Source organism: Dama dama, chromosome 20 (assembly GCF_033118175.1).
Source record: "Dama dama isolate Ldn47 chromosome 20, ASM3311817v1, whole genome shotgun sequence".
Lineage (NCBI taxonomy): Eukaryota > Metazoa > Chordata > Mammalia > Artiodactyla > Cervidae > Dama > Dama dama.
Window position 1 is genome coordinate 44278704 of NC_083700.1, and position 20885 is coordinate 44299588.

Genomic DNA, 20885 nt, shown 5'->3' on the forward strand with positions numbered 1-20885 from the left:
CCACCAGACAACAGCCCACCCGGCTCCTGTGTCCACCGGATTCCCCAGACAAGAACGCTGGCGTGGGTTGCCATGCCCTCCTCCAGGTGATCTTCCCGACCCCATGTCTCTGAAGTACAGTCTCCTCTACTGGGAAGCCCACTAGTCACACAGTGCACTAGGACACTGTGTAAAAGGCATTACAATGCATTTTAAATTTGAATTTAAATTAACTTGTTAAAATGAAGGTTTTCATTAATTTGAATAAATTACCTACATTAGACTCTCCTTAATCCAAAGTTACATTTAAAATCTACCTTTTAGAACTAGCACCATTCTTCAAAAAATTCTATTAAATAGGAAGGCTTGGGGGATTCCTATTTAGAACCAGATTTGCAGTTCAGACACTCTTACAGTCTTAGAATGATTTTCTAAAGGTAGCACGAGACCATGCATCTCTGCAGTAATTACACTTTCACAATACGATGTCTTTTTTGTCCATTTAGCAACAGTTTACGCCCAGTGCCCAAAACTGTTTATTATACAGGTTGTTAAGTGTTGTTTATCTGGTAAGCACTAAGTAATCAGTTATTAAATGATGTCTAACAACGTAGAAGGTAAAATATTCTACATTAAATCCACACTGCCTTTATTATCTTATCCTAAACTATCATTTGCCAAATTTAAAAGGGCTTTTTCGCCTAAAAATGTTTCTTTACTGATGATAAAGGCCCACCTCTAAAATTCATCAAGCTACAACCAATTAAAATGAATATTCTAGAAATCTGCTAGATTGATTCCACGATGTTAATGAGAAGAGCAGGGCTCCGGGAGTATTTTCACCCCCTCGCCTGGCATTCAGGCTTCCTAGCTTCTCTCTGGAGGGGAAGGTAAGCAGTGTCAGGTTCCCCTAAGCTCCCCCACCCCCAACCCCCTCAGTCGGCTGCCTCCTCTTGCACGCAGGGATACACATGGCGCACGGACGGGCTCTTTACATACATGCAGTTGCACTGCTACTTACATACCCACGCACACGCGTGCATGGCCAGTGTATTGGAGGGTTCTGTATGCCTGTGGTGTGAGCCCTCTTTGTCTCCCGATCCTTTCACTTGACCCCTGGGGAATTGCAGCAACGCCGGGAACTCAGGGAATAGCGGCGTGAGGCAAACGGTCCGTTTTTCCTTCCCTAGTGGCAGCCACCGCTGGGTCCTAGGAATGTGCCTCGTCTCACAGGCATCTAATAAAGGGAAACTGAGATGATAAGCCAGAGGAGAATACGTGAGCGAGGAAGGGGCCGTTTTACAAGAGATGATGCTTCCGGAACTCCGGAGCTCTGATTTCTGTTTTTACATACAAAGCCCTAGGAAACTGGAGGAGGAGGCAGAGAAACTCCGAATCTAAAATCCTCTAAGATGATGCCTCTCTCTGCGCCTAGAAGCCAGCGCTGGGCGTGTGTCCTGCGCGGGGTTAAGGAATCCCAGGCAGCGGCGGCTGAAAGTCGCTGCGCGGCAGCGGGACTTTGCGCTTCGCGGGGCTGCCCCCCGAAGACGCATCCACGCACCGTTTTCCCAGGCGTTGTGCGGGTTTCCTAAACCGTCCAGCTGCTGCCTCAGAAGGGAGTTTCTAGAAGCTCCTTCTCTGCTGCCTCCCCTCCCCCCCTTTTGGGTTTTTACCCCGGCGAGGAGCTTCTCCAGCTCCACTGCGTCTGCCCTCCGAGGGGTACAGGTGCCGCTGTCCCAGCCGCCGCCGCCGCCGCCTGGTCCGCCCCTCCGCCGGGCGGGCCGGGGGCTTCGGTCCTGCGCGGCTGCATCGCGACCCGTCTCCTGCGTGGCCGCTGCCGGCCGCCCGGGACTGCCCGCCCTCCCGCGCGACCCCGCGCCCGGGCGGGCGGCGCTTGCGGCGGGCAGGGGGCGGGGAGGGGAGCGGGGGTTCGTCCGGGGGGTAGCCGCCGCCTCCGCAGCCCGCCGGCGCCTCGGAACCCGGACCTGCCTCCGCCTCTTCCTCCGGCAGCTCCATCCCGCCTCCCGCGCCTCGTCCTCCTGCCGCCCCCGCCGCCGCGCCCCCGGGTGGCTGCCTCGGCGGACCCGGGAGGGGGTCCGCCCGCCGACGCTCGGCTCGGCCCGGCCCGGGGCGCGTGCATGCCCCTGCGGCCCGCGGCGCTCACCAGCAGCATGCTCTATTTCCAGATGGTGATCATGGCAGGGACGGTGATGCTGGCGTACTACTTCGAGTACACGGACACGTTCACCGTGAACGTGCAGGGCTTCTTCTGCCACGACAGCGCCTACCGCAAGCCCTACCCGGGCCCGGAGGACAGCAGCGCCGTGCCCCCCGTGCTCCTGTACTCTCTGGCCGCCGGGGTCCCCGTGCTCGTGGTAAGCCCGGGGGCAGCCGCCCTCGCCCCGACACCGTCTTTCCGCCCCTCGCCTTCTGGTTTGAGGCCCCGCCGAGGTCCGGGCGCCTCAGCCTCTGCCTTCTAAGTTCCTCCAAGTTCCAGGCAGCCCCTTCCCCAGAGGACAGTCTTGGGGCGCGTCGGGGGTGGGTGCGAAGGAAGCCCCTAGCTCTCCGCGGCTGCCGCCCATGCCTCCCCGCACCCCGCGGTGGACCGTGGGGTGTCACGAAGGGGGGTGCGAGGGAAGGAGGTTGTAGGAGGTGACGGGTGGGAGTCGGGGCTGGGGAGGAGGTGAGTTAGCGGGTTGAATCTCGAGTTCATCTACTCTGTGGCCTTGCTCTGCTGGCCGCCGCCTCTCACCTAGCGACTGGAAGGCGAGCGGCCGCGGGGCTGGCGAGAGGGAGACGGGGATCAATTGCTGGGTTGTGGAAGGGACTCCTGCTTCCACAGTCGGGGCGCATAGGACCGGTTTAGCGCCTGCTTTCTTTCTCGAACGCAGAGCCAATGGCACTAAGCTGATCAGGGCACAAATCCCTAAAAAAGAATATGAGAACTCTTAAATGAAGAGGCTCCAGAAGCAGTGCCTGCCGAAAAGCGGGAGCTGTGCTTAAATTACAAGATTTATTTAAAGGCTCTTCCACTCCCTGGGCTGCTTAAGTCCTTTTCCCCTGGAGCCTCTCTGAGAATGTCTCTTGGGTTTATGAACTCGTGTGTGTGTGTGTGTGTGTGTGTGTGTATGTACGGACACCCATGCACACACATAAATATATATACACACACATATACGTATGTAATTATTAAGCTAATAATCGTTTAATAATTTCTTATGTGAATGTGGTGCAAAGTTATCGGTAGGAGAATTGGTGTTTTTTCAGAAGACAATATATGGTTCCTTTAATATTGTAAAAGTGTTGGAGGTTCCCTTCCTGTGGTAGCTTCTTCCCTTCTCTCTCAACAGATAACAAATGAAGAGGGAAAGAAAAGGTACTTTTTTTTTCAGTGGTTGAATTGCAGTAATGAATGTTAAGAACATCTCTTTTATCTAAGGTTTGGATACTCATGGTTTCTTTGATTTCAGGGGAAATGAGTCAATAATTTACAAAATAATGATAAGTTCCCACCCATATTGGAATTCCATAAACAAGTCGAGAAACTTCTTGGTAACTTAAAAGTAACTTTATCACAGGTACTGTGATAGTTGACTTCAAATCCAGCTCAAGTTTACTGGTTTGAAAAGTGTTAGACCTTGCACCAGAAAGTGTTTGTTTTTTTCCATTGTAATTTGCTAAACTATGCCAGAAAGTCCAAATTCAGTGTCATGTTTATTTTCTCGCCTCTTTGAAAAGCTGTAAGAGAAAAAATTAGTTGGTGATTCTCAGGCCCTTTTGCTTTCTGCAGATGTTGGGTTTCCAAGGCACATGTTTTTCAAGAGACTAAATGGCTCAGGGATTTTTCAAGAATTTTTTTTTTTTTTTTTTTTAAGAGAAAAGCCTGTCACTGTCAGGACACTGGTTTGGGTACAACCATAATCAGTAATGTCTGTAACTTGTCCCTTGGTAATTACCATTCTGTTCCTCATTTAAGTGAGATAGCACTTTTCAGATCCAAGTATCCGTCCCCATTGGCAGGTGCCATTTAGGGATGCTAGCATATTTGCGCAAAGAACTTGATTATTCTCCACTTAGGGGGAGCAATTAAGGGGAAAGGGAATTCATTAGTCATTATTGAGTGCCTACTTTGTGCTTGGCACTGAAGAGTCAGGGCCACATATACTTCTCAGAGCAGCACTTCCAGGAGATATATTCAATTAACATTTGAGGCCCCCGAGGATCAGATAATAAACTAGAAGCACCTGAAGATGAAAATGGTGAGTGTGGTGTTTGATGCCTCTGCGACCTAATGCCAGATGCCATACTGCCTGTCCTAGTTCCAGAGAACACTTTCTCTGAAAGAAGCTAAGAACGGCTGCCAGGATGAGGATCTAGAATATACTCACAAGATTTTAAAAGGAATGATCCAGCTTGATTTCCATGTTTTGATTTTCAGTTCTTTTAGTCACAGGAGAGAATTTGGGAGTCAGTGTGCAGAGAAGGCGGTGTTGGGTTTTTGAGGCTGGCTGTGCTGCTGGCCTTTATTTCCCCTTCTGCTCTTCCCAGGAGTACTGTCTCACGGTGTGAATGGTTGGGAACAGGAACGGCAGCCCTGCCTTTCCATTCCTCTCAAGAACACTGACCTAGCCCAGTCACTCTTCATGAAACCAATATTACTAATAATAGTGTTAGCAATACCTGTCGTCTGTTGGATCTTATTCTCTGTGCGTGCGTGCTAAGTCTCTTCAGTCGTGTCCGACTCTGCGACCCTGTGGACTGTGGCCCGCCAGGCTCCTCTGTCCATGGGATTCTCCAGGCAAGAGTACCGGAGTGGATTGCCATGCCCTCCTCCAGGGCATCTTCTGGACCCAGGGATCAAACCCGCATCTGTTAATGTCTTCTGCATTTGCAGGCGGGTTCTTTACCACCAGCACCACCTGGGAAGCCCTTGTATTCCCTACACCTATCTAATACTTGAATTACCTATGAAAGCTGTTATTATTGTCAACCTTTGGGGAAACTGAGATTTAGAAAGGTTAATTAACTTGCCAAGGACCAAGCCTAAAAACATTACACCCAAATTTTAACCCTACTATGTCAAACCTGTGCCTTTTCCATTACAATATTCAAGTTCAGCTTACTCATAAATCATTCTTCTAAACCAATGGCTCAAATGGTCTCTTTCCCCATCTTCTACATTTCTTGGACTGTAATGATAAAGATTCTATGTGATATATATATTTTGACCTTCAAACTCATTTCTAATCCTTAAAACTAATTTTGGAAAGTAGTTCTCCTCACTACCACAATCAGTGGTTTGGTTTCAAATTTGCCAAATTTATTTATCTAAAAGTGAAAAGCAATATATTCTTTACATTTTGTCACTTATATATAGTGTTGACTTGGGGTACGTGTTTGGAGTATGACAGATTCAAAGTGCATTCTGCTGTTAAGAGTTGGAGATTCTACTTGCTATGTAACCTTGATTGCTGTGTAACAACTAATTTACAACTCCTTAATTCTTGATTTTCTAAGTCACAGGATTTTGAATATTAAATGGGATATGATATGTAAATACCATTCTTGGCTCATAGTTGATCATCCAGAGGAGATCACTCTATAATTAACATTATTAACAAAATAGTAATTCAGTAAGTGCTTATTGAATTCCTGGGTTGCATGCACTCTATTAGCCAGAGTAGTGGTTATAAAAAGGCAATTTCAGAAGTAAACTATGGTCACTGATCCTAAAGGGTTTACACACTAAGTTGGGAAAGTAGATAACCATGCCAAAAGTCATAAACCACCATAATAGAAATGTCATATGTACATATATATATATGTGTACACACACACACATATATGTACCACAAAGACCCCTGGTGGTTCAAAGAGGACAAGACCATTTTTAATTGAAGAGGGGGAGAAAGGGTTCTTGAAGCAAATGGTGGCTTTTCGGATGTGATTTGAAGGAGGGCTGAAATGGAGTTTGAGCCCAGACATCGCAGAAGCAGCTGTATGAACATGAACTACATGCTTGGTAGAGAGAATGTGGTTTGTACTTGTGAAACAGGGGGTGGTCGGTCTTGTTTCTAAAGTGCTGTGCGGGGCTCACAGGGGTGTATGGCTGAAGAGGAAGACTAGGGTCTCAGCACTGAGTCCTGGAATGCCGGGCTGAGTTTTTCTCAATTTGTTGGGAACTGAGTAGGGACTTGTGTGATGGGTGGTGTTTTAGGACATTTTGGGGACCGTACTGTAGGGCTCTTCTGTTATTAAATATCCGTGTAAGATAATTTTAGGCTCTTTATCTCCAGGTCTATTTTGTGTTGTGAAATATTATTATTTTAATTGTGTTCTCAGGAAACACCTGTAATTTGACTCATTTACAAAGATGACATGGTTTACAAACTCTTTTAAAACCGGTATTGTTCAATTTGATCTGTATAACATTTACAAAAACACCACCTCCAGGATTTACAGATGTAAACTTAATATGGGACCTGTGTTTTTCATTGATTAAAAGACCTGGTGATGACAATGGTTTCTGCTCTCTCCATTTGGATACAGTGGCCACTACACTAGCTCCTATTGTTCCTTAGATCTCTGAGCAACACAGATGATCTGAAGGAGACAAAGCTAAACCATCCCTCTTCATAGAGCCAGAATGAAGACTGGAAAAACAACAGTGAGCTGGGCACATTTCTGATTCTTTATGCCTGCATCCGAGGGAAGCTCCCTCAGCTCTGAGACTGAGGCATGGAGCTGCTGCTGCTGCTCTCCCAAGGATGTTGCATTTCTAAATGTGATGGAAGTAGATGGTGATAGACAGATATCTCATATCCAGAGCTCCATCTTGTTAAATATTTGAACCTTCCCCACAGACATCTCCTTCCTTGAATCTTGCCTTGGGTGCTCACTCCTAACTCTGCCCGTCTCCACTCCCAGAATACACTATACTTCTGTGGTGAGGGCAGGAGAAAAAGCACAGATATTGGTGTTAGGTCTGAATTCTTAACCTGCTTTTTCTCACTATCGATGTGAACTTGGGAAATTTTACTTATTCATAACCAAGGATTAAACAACTGCTTCCTGAGAGGCAGTGTCTGTAGAGGTTAAGATCACAATTCTGGGGTCAGATTGCAAGCGCAGATTTGCCACTTTCCAGCTATATGAACTTGAGCCTGTCTTTCTGTGCCCATTTCTTCTGTAAAATGGAGATCTTATGAGTATGAAATTGGTTAACGTATGTAAATATCAGGTTAGTGCCCAGCTGTATATGTGTTAGCTACCATTAGTCCTCCCAAGGTTTGGGGATAATTAATCAAGGCAACCTATTTAAGAAGCCTAGCAAAATACCTTTGTTAGGGGCTCCAGGGCTGATAAAATATTCAAGGTGGACAGAAGCCACCTAGTTTATCCATCACCCACAAAACTGGGGAGCCTGAGTAGCAAAAACAGTAAAATTCAATCAGACCTCTGTCATTCCAATCCAGTCAGTGATTTCTGCCTTTGACAACTCCTTCATTTCTTCAGCAGGCTAACACTAGCTAGTATTTCCTATGCACCAGACACTGTGTAACATAAATTTAATGTGTTCCTTTGTTTAATGCTCACCATAGTAACATAATACTTTCTTTAAACACACACACTATCATTAAGCCCACTTTTTACTGAGAAATTAAATGTTTACTGAGATTAGATGTCAGACTTGTATTAAATTTTTTCAATCCATTAATATAATTAATCTTCACAGTAAACTTATGAAGGAGACTTGGATGTAAAAAGGTGAGATGATCAGTCCAGAGTCCTTCAGTGACTGCCAGAATTGTCAAAGCCTGTATATTTAGTTATTTTGTAATGTACCTTTATCCTTACATGTCAAACAGATCTTTAAAGATCATTAGTCATAGGGATTCCATACTGAAAGGGTCAAATTTTTCTCAAACCTTTTCTCTTCGGTTTCTTTTCTTTTTTTTTTTTCTGATTTGATGGGAAACTTTGTGTTCCAGAGTAGATAATGGTTTCAATGTGTAGTGTAGGAAATTGATTTGTTTCCTATCAAGCTTGAAATGTCATGGAAAGGTGGGTGGCAACAGGACGGATTCGAAGCTGTTTCTGTTCTGATCTGCAGCCACGTTGCTTATCTCTCCGGCACACATGGGTATGGTGCTGCGGGCTATTTCTGTGGAACCCTCTGGTTCTAGATCTGCAAACAGCGGTGCATGGAGAGCTGAGGCGTCCTCTGCATCTAAGACGTGTTTCTTAAAGTGGACCCTGGCACTAGATTTGGGAGGAGTAGTGAACACACTGAAGTTGTGGTATAAAATACCATATGTATGTATGTGTGCCCATCTGTGTGTGCATGTATGTATGCATTTTTCTAGTAAGAGCCTCGTGGCTTTATCCGATTGTCAGAAATGCCCAAGATTCCTAAAAGTTAAGAACTACACTTTGAGGATTTATGACTCTGTTCAAACTCCTCCTCATGTCTCTGAGGGCTTTTCTTTACTTAGATATTCTCATTCATATTCATTCATTCATATCCATCCTCCCTCTTTCCCTTCTCCCTCCCTGCATTCCTTTGATAGTGTCTTTTTTTCATTTATCCCCTCCCCTTGGCGTGCTGATTAAGAGATTGTTGGGGGTCAGGAATCTGAAAACCAGCTGGCTTTTCCTTTTCCTCTCCTTCTCCCTCTGCCTCTTCTCTTGCCCCTCCTCCTCCTCTTCCCTTCCCCCTCATCCCCTCCCTCCCTCCCTCCCTCCTTCCCTTCTCACCCCCTCCATCCTCTGTCACTCGTTATCCCTGTGGCTTCTCTGCAGCAGTTAGCTTATCTGAAAAAATGTTGACTTATTCCTGCCCATCTCTCGTGTCTTTTGGAGCGAGTTTTGAGGATCAAGTGGGTGTAAATGCATGTTAGAGACAATAAATCACTGCATGCATAGAAGGAAAACATAACATGAGCAGATTACATGGGTTATCTAGCTGCTTGGTCATTGGAGATGGTTATATTGCTGATAGCATGGCTTTGCCAGCCCAATACACTTACTCTGTGGAGTAGAAAAATGAATGAGGTTTTTATACTTCTTTTCTTAGTTTCTTGTAGAGAGAATAGCAAAAATAAAAAGCCAACGGTATGAAATGGCCTAATTATTACAGCACATAATTCTAATACCCAATGCTGTCTTTCAAAATATTTCAGTAAGCTCTTATTTTCAAGATTATTATAAAGAGTTATCCCATTTGTTTGTGTAATTTGAAAGAAATAATGTTTCCAGGGAGCAGTGTTGATACCATCTGTTAAGTTTGCATTGTATCATATTAATTTTTAAATTAGAACTGTGCCCAAAAGTCATTATTTGTGAGTTTGGAATGATAACAATGCATCTACTCTGTGCTAGGCACAATGCTATTACTTGGCATGTACAACAAGGGAGGCGTATTCACTGCCCTTCAACAGTTCAGACACTGCGTGAAATTATATCTCTTATCCTCAACTTTCTTGTCTCTAAGACTGAAATGATGATACTTCCCATACCTTTTAAGAATTAAATATAAGCATGCATGAAATAGTAGGTGATAGCTGCTTTTTTAACATAAATGCCAGTGATACCTATTGATAGTACATGGCAAAAGGATGTTACCATTAATCATTTCTGTTGAATGGAAGTGGCAAATCATTAACTGCATAATAACTCTTTTTAGGTACTATGTGTGGTAATACATCTAAGGAGCTCAAGCAGTTTGCTCCACTGGGATCTGAATCAATTACTTCAAGTCCTCTTCTCTCTTGGCTACCTACCATTGCCCACCAATTTGACTGACAGCATAAATGGTGTCATTCCTAGAAGACAGGGGAGAGTTAAAGCATCTTGATTATATATCACTGTGCACTTTACAGTAACCGTATGCTTGTAAATGTATGAGTTCATTTACAACCAGGCATAAAAAGGGAAATTTAAAATCTGTGTTCAAAGATAAACCTTCACTGGTTTCTAAGACCAGTGGAATAGCCAAATGGCCATGGCGTGCGTGTTCAGTTGTGTTCAACTCTTTGGAACCCCATGAACTGTATAGCCTGCCAGTTTCCTCTGTCCATGGAATTTTCCAGGCAGAAAACTGGAGTAGGTTGCCATTTCCTACTCTACGGGATCTTCCCGACCCAAGGGATCAAACTTGTGTCTTTCGTGTCTCCTACCTTGGCAGGCAAATTTCTTTACCACTGAGCCACCTGAAATAGCCAATAGAACTTGCTTTTCCCAGCTCAGCGTTCCATGTAGATAAATGGAGGAGGCAAGTTCTGAGGTCAGAGATCTTAACCTATAGTTAGGAAGATCTTTTTGACAGCCTTTGGAAAATCATAGGAATATCATTTTGATGGGAGATATTTTATCTGAATATAACATGTGAAATGGAGTTCTATATTCAGTAATATTTAAACTATTTCTGAGAATGCCAGTTTCCACTCAGCAGGCTGGTTACTTTTTTAGTCTTATTATGACAGATGTAGTTTGAGAATCACTGTCAGAAAAATCACCTTTTTTTTTTTTTTTTGGTGAAAACAGAATCTTGAGATTATTTTCCAGATCAGGTGCATTTTAAACTTTAAAGACAGTCTTTTGGTGGACTTTTCTCACTGAGAGAACATGTGTGAATGGAAGTGTGTGTGTGTGTGTGTGTGTGTGGTATTTAATAAATTTATAATTTCATGTATGAATTCATTGTCTCCCTTGCTTCTAACCTTTATAGTGCTCCCCCACCCTTCTCCTAAGAAAGAAAATTTCTGGAACTTTTCCTCTGTATCCTTTCAGACCAAGCACCAACTCCTGGGAGCAGATGTTTTTCCTTAGATGAGAGAGCTGCATTCACCTCAGTGATTCCTTCATGTCTTTAGCACGTGCATGTGTGCTAAGTTGCTTCAGTTGTGTCCAGCTCTTTGCAACCCTGTGTACTATAGCCCACCAGACTTCTCTGTCCTTGGGATTTTCCAAGAAAGAATACTGCAGTGGGTTGCCATGCCCTTCTCCAGGGCATCTTCCTGACCCAGGGGCTGAACCCACATCTCTTAAGTCTCCTGCATTGGCAGGTGGGTTCTTTGCCACCTGTGCCACCTCTTTAGCACATTACGGCATTAAAAAAATCTTATATTGTGCTTTATGTTGTATTTATTGTTATTCATGTTTCCATCACTAGATTTGAGCATCTCAAAGTCAGAGTTTTATAATCTGACTCATCATGTCCAGCTCTTTGGTTATTTTTGGGTAGATAAATTATCCAGGGACTAATTGAAGTTTGTGATAATGAGGTTGTAATAACCAAATTCTGCTGAGCACACACTTAATAACCATTCATTAAAATAGGCAAAATAGTCCTTTCACTCTCTTCTCTGGCAGTTCTCTGCCCTTTGAGGTATTTTAAGTGTATAAACCTTATATGAAAGATATATAGAAAAGAAGCAAACCTTATATGAAAGATATATAGAAAAGAAGCATAGTCAAAGTATGATTCTGTGTCCCCTGATTGACACACTTCAAGCAGAAATACTCCTGTCCATTGAGAACAAGTCAGAGGGCTATAGGTTGCAGGCCTTGCAGGAGTTTTATACCTTGTTTGTTCAAGGGTAGGAAGTATTTCCAAACTATTTTGGCCAATCTGCATAGTTTGAATTTCACCAAGAGTCCTTTTTTAGCATTTATCATGCTAACTGAAAGTCTCTTCTTTGATCAATTAAAATATATATATATATATATTTATCAACAATGCTACTTTAGTTGTTAATTAACACGCATGCATGCCAAGTTGCTTCAGTTCTGTCCGAGCCTGTGGACTATAGCCTCTGTCCATGGGATTCTCTAGGTAAGAATATTTGAGTGGGTTGCCATGCCCTCCTCCAGGGGATCTTCCCAACCCAGGGATCAAACCTGTGTCTCTTACGCCTGCTGCTTTGGCGGGCAGGTTCTTTACCACTAGTGCCACCTGAGAACCCCTGTTAATTAACATATGATGGCAAAAAGATTTATGGCAGCCTCTTCGGTATGTGACCTTTCTGATAAAACTCTTGTGACTGTTGGGATTTCCTTCTTCCCTCCCTCCTCTTTCCTTCTTTCCCTGAGCAAACATTTGTTGAGTACTTTCCATGGGTAGCTTACCTTGAAAACAAGACTTATAGAGATTGCTTGACTTGCTCCAAATTCCAAAAACAGGATTAAAGCTAATTTCCCCCTTCTCTAAATCTCTCAAAACAATCTCAGGAAATAAAAGGCTCATGAAATCATGGGGCGCTTAAAGACAAATGTAGTCTTGACATATCTACAGTTACCAAAGTAACTTACGGCATTTCCTCCCTAAGGACATGTGTTGATACAACCGGAAGTTCTATGTTGTGGAAATTGTGTATTGCATTTCGAGCATAATGATCCCTTTTTTAAGGGTGCTCTCAGCAGTGCCGGCAGAAACTGTACTTGCCTATCGAGGTTTTTAATCAAGATTTCAGATTTAGCTTTTTCTCACACTGGGTTGCACGGAAGTGCTCTTGAGACTGAGAAATATCCTGTATTTCGCCATGTTCTCCCAAACGTCAAAATTGAGCAGTCTTGGATAAAGGCAGTGCACCTGGGGCCTCATCTTGTAATTTAAAATGAGCTCCTGACATTTCCAGTTGAAAAACAAACCACTATCTTCGGGTTGGTGGCAATGACCTCTTCCTTCACACGTGCCTTTCCAGCGTGGGCTTTGCTGAGTTACTCAAATGAATGAAGAGACTTAGTCAAAACTACGTGACAACCCTTTTGGTCTCACAAAGAGGCCTTTGTTTGTTCTTCTCACTGGCTCCATCACATGGTTCCTTGGGGTCCCCTTTTCCTTTTTCCTGGGGCTCAGTCTAGAATACAGATAGAGGAATCCAGTAGATACTTTATTCAAGCCACACTGACAGGCTTTTTCTGCCACTCCATTTTTGGAAAAGATTTGTGAACCCATTGTGAGAGAGATTATGCGTCTTTGTAGCTGGAACTTTTTCATCATGAAAGAGGCCTTAGAGATCATTTAGTTTCATCTCCTAATTTCCAAATGAATGGCCAGAGAGATTACATGACTTGCCCAAGGCCACGCAGCTAGTGAGAAACTACACCAATAGCAGGATATATACTGGCACTTGGTGAACATCAATCTTTGTTTAGACATTAACAATCTTCTTTAGACATTAACTAATTTAATCCTCACAATATTAGGGATAGGCACTGTTGTTATCCCAGTTTACAGATGAGGACACTGAGGCTCAGAAAGATTAATCAACTAGCTCATGACCCCACAGCACGGAAGTGATGTACCTGCATATGCACTTTTAACACAGAGATGGTTCTCTTCCTCAGGACCATATTTTTTGTTACCTCTGGGAGGGGTTATGAGTGCCTACAACAAATCGTTCTGCATAGCAATATTATTAATAGTTAAAAGATAGAGATGAAGAGTATGTGATTATTCTGATAGCTTCTTTTTTATGAATTTATACTGTTGATTGAATATTGTATTTACAGTTAACACTTAATCTGTGATAGTGAAGAGGTAGTAGCAGGTTAGGAAAAAAGCATTTAATTTAACCAAAATCATTTGGTTCTATGATGCTTTCCTTTATTGTGCTGACATGAAATCTTTTCAGACAAAAAGTAAAATTACGTTTGCAACTTTCAAATGGCTATAACAAAAAACTACCCATTTTTGATACACAGATCTTAAATTCTTATAATGTGATTTTAACATAGCACAATATAGTTGTCACACTATATAATTGAACAACTGCACTCACGGCATAGTTACTACATTTCGCATGCTAGTTTGGCATAAGTTTGGCATCTAGTTAGAGTCATGGAAGAACTATTCAGCGATCTATTTCAGGGAAAAAGATAGACATTTATATATTTTGAATCCCTATTTTTTGGAGAAACTTAGAAATACTCTTGAATCTTGGTCCAGTCCTGTGGTGCTGTTTCCTGTGAAACAGCAGTGGCCTAAGAAAGTGCAGTTCTCTGCTCTGTGCTTTATGGGATTCTCCCTGCCCTTGGTTTCCATCTATTTAAACAATCTCTATTCTTTAATTTGGGCAGTCCCAATTCCATCTTTTTCCTAACACTTCTCTTGATGCATCTAATCAATGGCAATCTTTCCTATAAACTCCTTTTTAAATAACTCTTTCCCCTTATATACTTACATAAAACAGAAGTAATTGCAGGTGTGGAGTGGGGAGGTGGAGAGAAAGCAAGACAAAAGGAACAATAGTCATAATGTACTGTTTTATGGAACTAGTGAATGCAGAGAATTGTTAATAAATTTTGTATATGCAGGTTTCATGGATCTGAAATTAAAATAAGTAAATAAAAGGAGCAGTGACTCACTGATCTGACTGGCAAGTGACCCGAGTTGTCTTCCTTCTCTGCTAGTTGCTACTTTTGAGACCTTGAGAAAGCCACATAGCTTTTTGGCCACTGTAACATTAGATAACTGGTGTTAACTCCACTCAGGGCAGAAAACGGACTTTGGCTCCCAGAGAAGCCGTTTCTGTGCATGAAACCAGTCTGGCTGTTAGGACACTCTGCCTTGACAGTGAAAGCCTGTCCCCTTGTCTTCTGCTTGGTGGTCTCTCACCTTTTGCAGCCACATGGAACAACCCAGATGGTTTCCCAGTGAAAGCGTTAGTTGATCAGCCGTGTCCAACTCTTTGCAACCCCAGGGACTGTAGCCCACCAGGCTCCTCTGTTCATGGAATCCAGGCTAGATTACCGGAGTAGGTTGCCATTTCCTTCTCCAGGGGATCTTCCCGGCCTAGGGATCGAACCTGGTTCTCCTGCATTGAACACAGATTCTTTACAGTCTGAGCCACCAGAGAAGCCCAATGTATGAAGTTATCTTTCAGTTCTCTGACTCTTCTTGAGATTTATGGTCTTCAGCTTGACAGAGCATGAATTTGAGTCCCATTTTACCATTCTGGCCACTCACATCTGACTTTTCTCAGATGTCCTGTGTCTTTAAAGCATGGCGCCAGTACCAAATAGTATATTTCATATGTACTTGCACTCCTGGCAAATAGAGCAGAAATCTTTCATACTCTTTTTTTCTTAATGCTTTCACCTTGGGATCAGTATAGTCATCTTGTGGTCAGTTATGTTATCTATAAAGGAAGTAGTTTAAATTTGTCACCAAGTAGGCAAAAATACTGTATGATAATGCACACTGCTCCTCCCATGACCACGGCAAACATTGCTAAGAGATTATGGCACTTTCTCTCTGAGTCTGATCTAGGAGTTCAGCCTTTAAGACAGAACTCCACGCAACTTATGATCAGATTTGCCCTCTTGGAATCAAATGACTAATAAAATCTTTCCAACTGTAGGTAGCCTATACAATGTAGTATACTACATGTCTATGCATTATGGTTAATTACATGCAAATATTATGGCCATCAAAAGATTATAAATTCTTATAGAAGAGCAAATATGTCTTGTATATCTTTGACTCGTGTTCACCACATAATGCCCATTATAATGCCTTTCAAATAGTAGATATAAGTAATGATTTGTGTGTTTTAAGAGAAGAGAATTAGAGAAGTATAAATTAAAATTATTTGGGGTACCTATTCATAGATACTTAAACCATAAAGTCCAAATTATTTTTCTAAAACCTATCTTTATGATTTGACTTTATTTGCCAGTCATCTCTAGTTTCAGATATTTTCCCATGTACACTCAACTTTTTCATGTTTTCAAAGAGGTTGCCCTAGTGGTAAAGAATCCACCTGCCAAGGCAGGAGACCTAAGAAACATGAGTTCGATCACTGGGTCGGGAAGATCTCCTGGAGTAGGAAATGGCACTCCACTCCAGTATCGTTGCCTAGAAAATTCCACAGACAGAGGAGCTTGGTGGGCTGTGTAGTCCATGGGGCCACAGAGAGCTGGACGTGACTGAGTGACCAAGCACACACACATATAGAATGTAGTTCAAAATAAATCTCGTTTACTTCGTGTGGAGAGTATTTCAAACATCTATCATTTGTTGTAAAAATCTTTAAATCATCAGATTTTGCCTTTGTAACTACTATGTCTTTTCCCCCATGTCCTTAATTGTCCAAGGCACAATTAAATTTTTATTACTTTGAATCGTCACTACTTAAGCGTTTATGTGGGCTTCCCTGGTGGCTCAGATGGCAAAGAATCTACCTGCGGTGCAGGAGACATCACATCAAAATGTGATGTTTTTTCTAGTTTCAGTACTTTATGTTTCTCTAAACAAATTGGTCAGGATCTTCCCGACCCAGGGAGCAGGGAATGGGTACCCACTCTATTCTTGCCTGGAGAATTCCATGGACAGAGGAGCCTGGCGGGCTACAGTCCATGGGGTCTCAAAAAGTTGGACATGACTAACACCACACATATAAGCATTTATGTAGCATATGCTCTTTCTTCATCACATGTGATATTTTCTCTATTTTCAGTCCTTTATGTTTCTCAAAACAAATTGGTTGATTTAAAGAGCATATCATCTTCCATTCTATTTGGTAAATTAAACCACCAATACATTTCACACATGAAGTTTGCATGTTTGGTAAATTAGAAAACTTTTTTGGTGTTCTCAGGTAGGATTCAGATCTTCGCTAGCAGGGTTTCTAAATGAGATGAGTCAAGATTTTATTGTCACTCAGGGTGTCTGAATCATACTCTGTACATTTTCATTAGTAATTATAGATTAAGAGTTGAAACATTTGACTCAATACATGGAACTATTTTTGAGAGGAGTTTCTTTCCTTGGAGAGTGATAAAAATTAGTGGTGCTTTAGAGAATGACATTAATGAGTAAAGGAAGATTCAGTGCTCTGGTTCAGGCAGAATCACTTACAACTTCAATTAACTTCAGAAGGAACCAGGAAAATGAAATTTGGATTTTACTGTTTATGGATACTTTTCATTGAAATTCAGGATTTCCCAATTAGGGTGAAATATCAAACAAGTGCAAATTAGTTCCTCTCCAAAGAATCCAATGGTTACAAAGGAAATAGCCTACTCCTAATCACTTTAAAGCACAGTGATCTGGTATTTGGTAATTCATTCCTCATTTATTCTTTAGGAAACATTTGCTAGACTTCCCTGGACAAGGCTTTGTGGTGTCAGGGGCTCTACATATTCAAAGATGGAAGAAAGAATCTCCATTCTCAAGGAACTCAAGTTCCATGTAGGTGAAGAGTTGAAATATCCTAATCCTGATAACTGACAGTGAGCTGGGATGAGGGAAAGGGAAGAAGGCATGAAATATATTTCTGAGAGGAGGTGATGTTAGCTAGTCAGGTAAGTGAGGCAAGGGTGTTCCAAGCAAAGAACAAAGTCTTTTAGACTCTAGAAACCTTCTTGTTTGAAGAAACTCGAAGAGTATCTGGAATAGAAAGGTAATTAGGTTCAGAACCTAAGGATGTTTAGTAAAAAGTACATTACAGTAATACTCAAGGGTTTGAAGTAAAAATTCCCTTATCAGCTTGAAGAGATAAACCTGTGATATACTGTTTAACCTCTAGGCTCACTTAATCTATCTGCAAAATGTGACATTTAAGTCTGCCTGTCTTACAAAGTAACTTTATTTCTGTAACTGATTTTAACTAAGAAGTTAACCCTTCAGATGCATATGTTGCTGCTGCTGCTAAGTCGCTTCAGTCGTGTCCGACTCTGTGCGACCCCATAGACGGCAGCCTACCAGGCTCCGCCGTCCCTGGGATTCTCCAGGCAAGAACACTGAAGTGGGTTGCCATTTCCTTCTCCAATGCATGAAAGTTAAAAGTGAAAGTGAAGTCGCTCAGTCGTGTCCGACTCCCAGCGACCCCATGGACTGCAGCCTACCAGGCTCCTCCATCCACGGGATTCTCCAGGCAAAAGTACTGGAGTGGGTTGCCATTGCCTTCTCCGCAGACACATATATTACATAATATTAAATCATTATTTGCAACATGGACAGTGCTAAATTTGTACAATTGCAAAAGCTTATGTTAGTATGCACAATTAAAATTGGCTAGGATATTTTTGTTACTATTGCTGCGTTTTGCTTCTATAATGAGATCATTTTAACTTGCATTTTATAAATTACTTAACAGGTGTGTTCACCTCTGTAGTAAATGTCTTCGGTCTTCTCATTTTCAGTTGGATAGTGAAGTGAAAAATATGCATCTACATGTTGCTCTAGAAATGTGAGGACATGCTCGTGCACTTCTTTTAAAAAGGTTGAAATTTATGTGTAATGGAACTGTACTTTTCTTGGTAGGTGAAGCTCAGATTTTCCAGTTTATGGCATTAAGGATTAAATGTGCTTGCTTTTCTTGCAAGATGCTCTATCCTTCTAAATTTAGTCATCTAATTAAGATTTCCATTCATGGGAAATGACTTTAAAGAGCACATAAGACAGGCTTTTACACAAACAAGCTTTGATTGGATTAATTGGATTTGCATAAATTTTATGATGTGAGTGTGTTAGTGTCTTGGTTTCATCCACCTGGAAGGGAGAACTTAAAGGGATTTGTAAAGAGGAAACACATTAAAGGTTGCAAAGGAAGCATGTAAAAGGAGTCAGGTTAATGGCGTGTCAAGAATGCAGCAGCCAAAGCTTTGGCAATATACAAGCTGGCCAAGTCTGGAAAAGCTGGGCATAAGTAAAAAGAAGTGGGAGGTTCAGAAAGACCACAGGATTTTAATGTTCATTTGTTTGTTTGTTTTTTCCCAAAAGAAAAGGGGTCTAGAGCATCCCTGATGCCCCATATGGGTTTGGTAACAGAGGATGGGGGAGCTGGTAGTACATTTAGGACTGCTATGACTAAAGCGAGGATGGCACCTTGGATTGCAGGCAGGCAGGCTTCTTGCAGGCAGTTCTGATAGAGGGTCACTTATTCATCAGGGACCTGTCCTGATCGAGGTTTACCAAAAGGATGGCAGCCTGGAACTGGGGCACTGAGAAGCAGGGCAGGGCAGGGCAGTGCTGGGAAGCAAAGAGGTGGTGGTATGGAGGAAGGCTTCCTGAGCAAGAAAAGGCAGGCTGGTCTGAATAGGCACATCCGGAAGGGTCAAGGGGACAGAACAGGGTGCTGAGATGAGGCCCCAAACACACAGTCTGGGGCTATGGGGCTTGGCAGCCCAAATTAGGATCACTAGCAGTGGAGAACAGGAATCCTTCCCAGTAGGCAGTGATCAGAGGCTCAGAAATTGATTCTGAGCCAAGTTTAAACAACAGATGTGAGGCAACAGAATTCAGAAAGCCTTGGTATGGAACCAGACTTCAGACCTTACAGCTGTTCCTGCAGAAGTGATCTGCAGAACATTGGTTCTGGCATTCATGTGTTAAAGTAATGATGGGACATCAACAGTAGCAACCTCATGACCTCTTATCCTGTATAATCATTTAGAGATGATAAAACCCAGGCTCAGAAAAATTAAATTTTCTCACAGTGTTACAGTAAAACAATGGCAGAGTTTAGATTAGACCCGTCCCTGGTGTTTTAAACCTTTGATCTTTAATGTGCTTTGTAGAGAGTAAAGAAAAGGGCAGCTGGTGTGAAGATAAATGAGCAGGGCTTTCCTGACCTCAGAGAGCTCATGGTCCAGTCAAGGATCTAGGCTCATGCAGAAATAACCTTAAATAAACTTAAATAAACTTGCGCTGGTTCTAGAAGAGCACCTGGGACCTGGCCACTGTTTGATGTCTGAATGAATGTCGAGGGAACTTCTGTGGTTGACCAGTGAAGAAAATGATCGGTTTGAACTCAGCCTACAAAGAACGGGCTTCCCTGGTGGCTCAGAGGGTAAAGAATCTGTCTGCAATGTGGGTGACCTCGATTCGATCCCTGAGTTCGGAAGATCCCCTGGAGAAGGGAATGTCTCCCCACTCCAGTATTCTTGTCTGTAGAATTCCATGAACAGAGGAGCCTGGCGGGCTCCAGTCCATGGGGTCTCAAAGAGTCAGAGGCAACTGAGTGACTAACACACATTACATCGAGAAGGCTTCTCTGGGAACATGGCAGTTTAGCTACTCAATGCAGGATGCTTCCATGAAGGACAAGCATGTTTGGATTTGGATGGAAGGGAAAAAGAACTAATATTTACTGAGGTAGATTTAGATTAGGTATATCTGAGCTTGAATCCCAGATCTGCTACTAATTAGTGTACCCTGAGACCTGACTTCATTGACTCTTGGTCATCTTATAGCACATGCTCATGGTAGAGAAGCTAGTGCTTTGAAACATGGTAGTTTGGGAGGAGGGCATGTGATTCAGCTTTCACAAAGGTTCTTTCTTTTTGTATTGTCACCCTTTTGCAAAAGAAGAAACTGAGACAAAAAATGTTAAGTTACTTGCAAGCAGTTAAGCAATTTGAAACCAGAAGATCTCACAGCCTCCAAAACCCATTCTTTTCCTGCCCCTCCAGTGACATGCAAGAGATGTACTGAGGGGCTCCAGGGGGAACTTTGAAAAGAGGGAGTATGCTTCTTGCATTTAGTCCAATTGCCTGCCTTAGGGAGTTTTTAGAAGGAGAAAGAAAGTTAGAAACAATAGGAAGGAGCAATAATTCATGTGTAATTGAAACAAGTCCAGATGCAACAATAATCACATCACAAGTGGAGAAAAAAGGTTTAGAGAATGTGGTAAAAATTCCATTTGAACATCAGATAGCTGAAATGCTGATTGAAAACATGGCGCTTATAAACTAAGATGGGTGTGTATGTGTGTGAAAGTCGGTCAGTCGGGTCCAACTCTTTGAGACCCCATGGCCTGTGCATTCTGTGGAATTCTCTAGGCCAGAATACTGGAGTGAGTGGGTTCCTATGCCCTCCTCCAGGGGATCTTCCCAACCCAGGGATCAAACACAGGTCTCCTGCATTACAGGCGGATTCTTTACTAGCTGAACCACCA

At 42.7% G+C, this 20885-nt stretch overlaps 1 protein-coding gene across 2 annotated transcripts in view; it reads left to right on the forward strand.

Moving 5' to 3' along the window:
• Positions 1-2117: 2117 nt before the first annotated feature.
• Positions 2118-20885, forward strand: part of PLPPR5 (phospholipid phosphatase related 5) — a 122455-nt gene continuing 103687 nt past the window's right edge. For both annotated transcript variants that reach the window (XM_061119979.1, XM_061119980.1), the window contains exon 1: positions 2118-2354. In XM_061119979.1, coding sequence (XP_060975962.1) covers positions 2118-2354 — 237 coding nt within the window. The remainder of the gene's footprint in view (positions 2355-20885) is intronic.